Source organism: Dryobates pubescens, chromosome 30 (assembly GCF_014839835.1).
Source record: "Dryobates pubescens isolate bDryPub1 chromosome 30, bDryPub1.pri, whole genome shotgun sequence".
In the NCBI taxonomy this organism is placed as follows: Eukaryota; Metazoa; Chordata; class Aves; order Piciformes; family Picidae; genus Dryobates; species Dryobates pubescens.
In genome coordinates, this window is record NC_071641.1 from 951,699 (window position 1) to 959,614 (window position 7,916).

Consider the following 7,916-nt stretch of genomic DNA (forward strand, 5'->3'; position numbering starts at 1 on the left):
TGAGTTTTACCACTGGCTCCAAGTTTAGTTTCTGCTGAGACTCACAGCACTACCTTTTTCTGCACTGACAATTGTGCTAGAGCTGTTTGTATAGATCTGACCAATGGATGGATAGAGCTCTGACTGCAGAGAGATTACTTTTTTTCACAGCTAAACTTTTGGAATTTGAATACGATATACCAATTGCAAAATCATAAACCCTTGGGGATTAAGAGGTGTAATGACCTTGCCTGAAAATTAATCGCTCTGAAATCAAATAGTGTCTGATTTTTACACCTACATTTCCCAAGTGTTCAAGTTTCATACTTAGGCTACACAGTACCCTACCCTAACAAATACTGTTTATGGGTGGCATGCTATAAACAATACTGCTGCATGGTTAAATACCAAAAACTAAGTAGTGGTTTGTAATCAAGCCAAATACTTAAAAATTTGGTTGCAAGGACGCTTTCTTATGTTAGCAATTCTTATTTGCAATGACTTCTCTGTACCTGGGCTGGTATTTCCTATGTACCTTTCACTGTCTTTTTGTTCAGGTACCTATGGTGTTGTATATAAAGGTCGACACAAAACCACAGGCCAAGTGGTTGCAATGAAGAAAATACGTCTAGAAAGTGAGGAGGAAGGTGTTCCAAGTACTGCTATCCGAGAAATTTCTTTATTAAGAGAGCTGCATCATCCTAATATAGTCTGGTATGCATATACTGGTGTTTAGCTAAACTCATGGAAGGGGGCTAGGTCCCTTCAGCTAAATTATTTTTCCACCATTCTAAAGAGGTGAGAGCTGATCTGCTTAGTAGCAAATAGCTATGGTTCGAAATCCTGTGTTTATGCCAGTTTTCTGACTACTTCATTGCCTCTTCCCATTCTGGGAATCTAATTATTTTTTGTTGATTTTGTAATTTGTGTAAATTACCTGCAGAGTGGTTATTGTCAGAATGGAGGTGGAATACCTCATGAAAACTGGTTACAACTGTTACTTTAGTTGGTATCGATTTTATTTGCCAACTCAGAACAGACCATTTGACTTTAGTGTACTTATTTGAGCCTCTATCAGTTGCTTCCTTGCTGTTTTGTGGCAGAGTTTTACATGTGTTACGATGTTGTCATAGCTGGCACATCTCAGCTATAAGTGCAACTTTCATCAGTGACTACTTGACATGTGGAATTGATGGTAGGTATTATCTTTTCCACAAAATATTTACTTGCTCTTTGATGCAGCAAAATACTTTCTAATGTGCCTTAAAACTGGCCAAGTTCCAGCTGTGCAACATGTCAATGTATGTATGGTTTGGTTTAGGAACTCTTGTAATCTACCAAGGATGAAAGATACTGAAAAACCTGTGAAATCTGCTGTCTGCTAGGTTCCTATTATAATATTCCTTTAAACTGTCCTAGTAATTTGGGCTCTGCAGTAATAAGCCAGCCTCTTTTCAAAGAGAAGCGAGACACTAACACCCACAGCCTTTATTAAAGGCAGCAGTATTTCCCTCAGACTTCCTTTGCCCAATACAAGATACGACGGAACCTCGGTTTAAGACAAAGCATATAGGCTTTTATCTGCCTGATGCTACTTCAGATAAACTTGATTTGCTAGATGATCACTTAACTCACTGAGTCTGTTAGTCTTTGAAAGCCCTTAGTGTGAAAGCTTTTTAAGAGTTCTGTAACAGGAACTCAGAAATGTCAGTTTGTATCCCTGCTGAGAGGGGAAATGTAACCGTGAGTCCCATGCATTTTGCAATGAAGGTGATTGTACACTTGATTTTAGTCTTCAGGACGTTCTTATGCAGGATTCAAGACTGTACCTCATCTTTGAATTCCTTTCCATGGATCTCAAGAAATACTTGGATAATATTCCATCTGGCCAGTATTTGGATCGTTCACGTGTTAAGGTAATGAGGATAATTTCTTAATATAAGATAAATTAAAGATGATGTACAAAACCGAGCAGCTCTTTTATTTTCAGTGTGATTAACTCCTTGAGAAAGGAAAGGTTAAAGCAGAGGCTATGGATAAGAAGATGAACGGGAGTTTTGCTCTCAAAGGCTGTTGTGAATTATTTTAATTACTAAACTGCCTTAAAATAAGCTTAAGTAAAGAATTAATTTGCGTGGCTCTGTGATTGGTATTAACTCCATATCTGCAACACTTTGGATCTCCATGTCATACTCCTACAGGGAGAGCTCATGTTAAGGGGACATGTTGCAGAGCATAATGTGGCCTTCTGGCCAAGAAAGTCAATAGCATCCTGGGCTGCATCAAGAAGAGTGTGGCAAGCAGATCAAGGGAGGTTCTCCTCCCCTTCTAGTTTGCCCTGGTGAGGCTACATCTGGAGTATTTGGTCTAGTTCTGGCCCTCTCAGATCAAGGACAGGGACTTGTTGGAGAGGGTACAGTAAAGAGCTATATGAAGATGATGAGAGGACCAGAGCATCTCTCTTATGAGGAAAGACTAAGAACTGGCTCTTTCTAGTCTGGAAAAAGAAGACTGAGGGACGATCTCACAAATGCTTATAAGTACTTAAAGAGCAGGTGTCAGAAGGATGAGCCCAGTCTCTTTTCAGTGGTGCCCAGTGACAGGACAAGGGATAATGGGCACAAACTTGAACATAAGAAGCTCTATCTAAGTGTCATGAGGAATTTCTCTGCTTTGAGGGTGACAGAGCAGTGGAACAGGCTGCTCAGAGTGGTGGTGAAGTCTTCTCTGTAGACATACAGAACTTGTTTAGATGTGTTCCTTTTGTGGCCTTCCCTAGGTGAACCTGCCTTGGCAGGGGGGTTGGACTTGATCTCCAGAGGTCTTTTTCCAACCCCTATCATTCTGCGATAACACTAATTTTCTTTCTGCTACATTCTTTCTAGAGTTATTTGTATCAAATCTTGCAAGGTATTGTCTTCTGCCATTCAAGAAGGGTTCTGCACAGAGACTTAAAACCTCAGAATCTCTTAATAGATGACAAGGGAGTGATTAAACTGGCGGATTTTGGATTGGCTCGAGCCTTTGGAATTCCAGTGCGCGTATACACTCATGAAGTGAGTTGGAACATTCTCCTTGTTGATTTGAGCAATGCTTACTAGCTTCCTGGTAAAAACTGAATATGAAACAACTAAAAAAGAATTACAGAAGTTTTTGATAGTTTGACTTCAAAAGTCATACTTCAGTTTTGTTTTATTCCATGGCTTTCCACCTCCCTGACTGATTTTACTCTAAGGTTCCAAAGCATTTATCCCACCTACGAATCCTTAACAAGTAATTGTATGGGCCAGAACTTGTTGCTCAATGACTTGTAAGGGCATTTTTGCTTCACAAAGTACTGAAGTTTGTTGAGGATTTTAGTGGCTAAGTGTAGTAACTGCTACACTGTTCCTACTGCTTTGCTGGCTGTAGAAACTACTGCAATAGTTTGTTATGTTTGCCTATAAATGAAGTTTGAATTAGTATTTTCACTAAAGCTTCTAGCACTGAGTATTTTAACAAAACCTGAATGCTGCTTAATAATAGCTGTTGTGCTTGCAGTCAGATAGAAAACCAGTTTCTACAAACTTGTACCAAAAATTTCCTTGTTCAATAGGTAGTGACGCTGTGGTACAGATCTCCAGAGGTGTTGCTAGGATCTGCTCGTTACTCTACTCCTGTAGATATATGGAGCATAGGCACCATATTTGCTGAGCTGGCAACTAAAAAGCCACTTTTCCATGGGGACTCAGAAATTGACCAGCTCTTCAGAATATTCAGGTATGTCAGGCTGAACCATTTCCTGCTACTTGTGCAGCGCTGCACGCTGGTGCCATGTGCTTATTAGAATAGTACATACAGATTTCAGATGTAACTGCTTAATATTTTGCCTATGCTTGTGTAGAGCTTTAGGGACCCCCAACAATGATGTATGGCCTGAAGTGGAATCCCTGCAAGACTATAAAAACACATTCCCAAAATGGAAACCTGGCAGCCTTGCAACACAAGTCAAAAACTTAGATGAAGATGGACTTGATCTGCTGTCTGTAAGTAGTCTGTCTTAAAATGCTGGTTAAAAAAACTGAGAGAGCTAGAATGAAGATATAGAGATATTTAACCTATCAGCAGTGGTATGGGCTGTCATTCTTGTAAACTGATACCTTGTGTGGCACTCACTGTCATAACTAACAGATTATTAGACTGCTCCTTCAGCAGTTATACCTCAGCTTTTTTATACTAGCAGGCCAGGTACAACTTGTAAGTGATAATGAAATTTTATAAACAGGTCTAAGCTGAAGTCTTTTGCCCTAAAACTAGTCATCACCTTCCTGGTGGCAGCACTAAGCATAAGGTGGCTCTGTGACTGCTGATACAGTTGGAAATGTTTTTCTTTCATGGTAGCATGTGGGTTCATTTTAGGGTGAAAAAACCCACAGCTTTCCTGGCAGTCTTAACCGAATAATCAGTGATCGAAACAGCTATATTTATTGATTAGCTGTGAAACCAGCTGCTTAGTTTGTCTGTAGTCTGTCAACTGCCTTTAAATTTTGGGCTCCATTTTTTGACTGTGGTGGGTTAACCTTTTAAATAGGTCTATTTTCTGTCAACTGAGTTCAATTCTGTGTCCCTGGAGTTGAACTACCACATTGAGATTTTATTTTACAAGGTTTTCATCAGGCTTTTCCATTTAGTGCTCTTCCAGCTCATGTGCTGCCCCTGCAGCCTAATTTTGCTTTTGCTAAGCATAAGAACATATTTTGGTGATTTCTAAGGCTGCATTCATACAGTGTAGGCTTGTGTATAGGAGTGTGGGCTGGGTGTTCTGGGTCTTGGGATAAGCTGAAACTTCAGAACCATCTCAGTACAAGGGGAACTTTGTTCAGCAGTTACCTGTGTAGCTGGCTCATGGCTTTAAGCAGTCCCAAAATAGTTTCTGATACTGGTATGGCTATATACTCTGAAGTGGTGTCACTGAAGAAGCCCAGATGAACACAACTTCTTAACATTTTTCTTTGAAGACTAAGCCACAAGTCAGACTGACAGAACAAGAGGTGTTAAATGCATAGTTGTTTTGGATGGCTTGCTGAACCCTGTAGCAGTATTGCTTTAAAGAGAGAACTGACTTAATTGCTCTGTGTCCACTGACAGCACCATTATTTAACAAGTTTGAAGTGGAATTGTTACTGATTGTGTTTGCAAACTAAAATCAATAGAACAGGCAAGTGAATCTTGTTGATATGGTCATGTAACTGGCCTGTTAGGTAATCAGCTGAGCTTAGTTGTGGCTTCTATGTGTAAAACTAAGGCTGCTGCTAATTAAGGCAAAAACCCTTACTAGTTCTCAAATGGTGTTAACAAAATAGTGAACTGCAGTAGTTTTATTTCAAAGCATATTAAATTCTGTAAAATCTTGTATAGTTTTCCTCAAATGTGAAATCTTTTGCTTCCAGCCTGTGACAGTGCTATGGCTGAATTCTTAAGTACAGGGAATTCATGTAAGTTTTTTATGGCACTTATAAGCCTGAAGCAGTAATGTAACTTTAAAGGCAGCACAAGCAAATGCTTCCTTCTAGAGCACAAGTTCAGATGTATCAGTGAAAGTGTTAATTTCTCCTTCTATAGAGGACTTCAGATAGTAGTATGTAAAATATCTATCTGAAACTGGGTTACATAGTTTTCTTGAGACTTGAGTGAGATTGTGAACTTAAGACCTTCATAAGGTAAAGCACTTCTGTGGCCATCATTTCAAAGCTTTTAATGGCTGTCACCAGAAAATTTGGTGTCCAAGACTAAGTTCCAGGAAAAACCCTGTTCCAGACTGCTGAGAGAAGAAATGGTCACTTCATCTATCAGCTGAAGTGCTGTAGTCTCAATGTTACAGCATCCTGTTTTTCAGAGAAATGTGCCCCTTTTTGTCAGAGTCAATTTTAAGATGCCCCTTGATATCAATGTTAGCTATAGCACACTGCTGTTCTGGGGTATAGCTAATGGGGACCTGTTACAAGGTAAAATTGGACATGCAAGGTTAAATCTAGATGCAAAATGTATTTGGTAGGAGATGAGAGAATATACATTCAGTGGTTTAAATCAGCTTGGAAGATTCCTTGTAGGATGAGGTCTGAAGATAGTTAAATGTCAAGACTGAATACCAGGCAGAGGAATGGTGGTTAAGCTTTTTTTATGGAAGACATTTGTTGGGATGTGGGAAAAACAGCTGGTAGAATCCTGATTACTTGAGTTTGAAATACACTTTCCTTTACTAAGGAGAAATCAAAGCAAAAAGATTGCAGAGATGTTGCTAGTTTTAGGTCTAGCAGAAAACTGCTTCATTCCTTTCCTCTTTTTGGCCTCTATAAATAGAGGCAGGTTTGTGATTTGCTGGTTGGTTGTATTGGTAGTGGAGGTTTTGGTGTGTTGTTGTTTATTTCTAAACTGCTTAGCAAACCCAATTTCTTTCCTGTTCTGGGGGCTGTTTTAATGGTTAGGCATCCCCTCTAGATAACAGACCTCAGGTTTCTTGACTCCTCCATGCTTGTATACAACTTTCCTGCTTGCACTCTGAAAGTAACTGATCACTCATTTTAACTGCTGCATCAAGCTGTGTGGAAGCAATTTGATACTAGTTTCTTCAATGAGAGTTTAGCAAAAGAACAGTACAACCACTTGCCCTCAAAAGGTAAGCACTTTAAGAGTCTAAAGCTTATAATTTCCCTTAGTTGAGAAGCTGAGACTAATAACAGAGAGTAGCAATTTATTTCAGTATCCCAATAGATTCATGGGCTGGTTACTGAATGGGAGATTGAGTGTTCCTTCCCTTTCTGAGATGTTATGCATTTCTACTGATTTGTAGGTGAAAACAACCTCTTCCTCTATGAGACATCATAGTATGTAGGAGGAAAAGTTGTCTTCATGGATACTTGATTATTCCGGTGGTTAAATATTTACCAATGTAACATGATGTTAGCTCCCATTTCATGAAGTAAATGTGTATGTTTGGTTTTTTCCTTCCAGAAAATGCTGACTTATGATCCTGCAAAAAGAATTTCTGGCAAAATGGCCTTGAACCATCCATATTTTGATGACTTGGACAAATCCGCTCTTCCTGCTAATCTGCTTAAGAAATAATGGACCTTTGCACTAAATCAACCAGAGAGAAATGTGATTACTTTTAAGTCTTTCTGTAACTTTTATCTGTCTTTCTGCTCTGAAACTGTTGAGTCTGTTTCGGGTTTTAAGTGTTATGTAAATATTAACCTATTAGTGTTGACTTCATATATGATGCAAATATTGCTGCCATTAATGCAGTGATATTTCTATAAATAAAGCTTTACATTCAGAGAAGGGCTGAAGTTATTTCCAAACTGTGAGTGCTCTATAAGAAGACTGTTTGGAAGGTGCTGGTGAGGTGCCACTTGTCTTAAAAGCAGCTACCTAAACTACTCAACTGCTGTTTGTGAAATGATGGGAAGATACAACAGGCAATTCCTCTGAATTTGTGTGGGTCCAGTAAGATGTCAGTTACTGGGGATTACTCAGGTAGAATTGTAAAGTGGAGCACAACCCCACAAGCTTCTGAGCAAACCCAAAAGCAGAGCCTGATGCCCAGCTAAGCACAGCTAACTTACCCTAAGCACCCTACAGAAGATTGCAAAGGGGCAGAGCTGACTATCTCCCATCCAGGCAGGCATCCCTGCAAGACTGAATCTTGTCTTGTTGGATTGGAGAAATGGTGCCCCCCCCCCCAGTAGTGATCATCAGGTTTGTTAAGGGTCCTGTGTCCTGTGACACCGAGCCAGGACCTCACAGGACGCTGGGTCTTGGAGCAAAAGCCCCACCTGTATTTTGCAGTTGTGTTATGTAACTCCTCACCCTATTGCTCATGTGTGCAGCCCACTCGGGGTCACATGCCTCCTGGCCACTAATAGCCTTCCCCATCTTCATCTCCTTGAGGTCGTCTA

At 39.9% G+C, this 7,916-nt stretch overlaps 1 protein-coding gene across 1 annotated transcript; it reads left to right on the forward strand.

Moving 5' to 3' along the window:
- Positions 1 to 475: 475 nt before the first annotated feature.
- Positions 476 to 7,083, forward strand: CDK1 (cyclin dependent kinase 1). Its single transcript, XM_009906094.2, has 6 exons — positions 476 to 693; positions 1,772 to 1,895; positions 2,865 to 3,035; positions 3,575 to 3,738; positions 3,863 to 4,004; positions 6,970 to 7,083. The coding sequence occupies exons 1-6, from the start codon at positions 509 to 511 to the stop codon at positions 7,081 to 7,083; spliced, it is 900 nt and encodes a 299-aa protein (XP_009904396.2). The 5' UTR covers positions 476 to 508.
- Positions 7,084 to 7,916: the final 833 nt, after the last annotated feature.

Coding starts and splice junctions, on each gene's coding strand:
- CDK1 (XM_009906094.2), top strand. CDS start 509: ATGTACCTTTCACTGTCTTTTTGTTCAGGTACCTATGGTGTTGTATAT. Junction 694..1,771: donor CATCATCCTAATATAGTCTG/GTATGCATATAC, acceptor ACTTGATTTTAG/TCTTCAGGACGTTCTTATGC. Junction 4,005..6,969: donor ATGGACTTGATCTGCTGTCT/GTAAGTAGTCTG, acceptor TTTTCCTTCCAG/AAAATGCTGACTTATGATCC.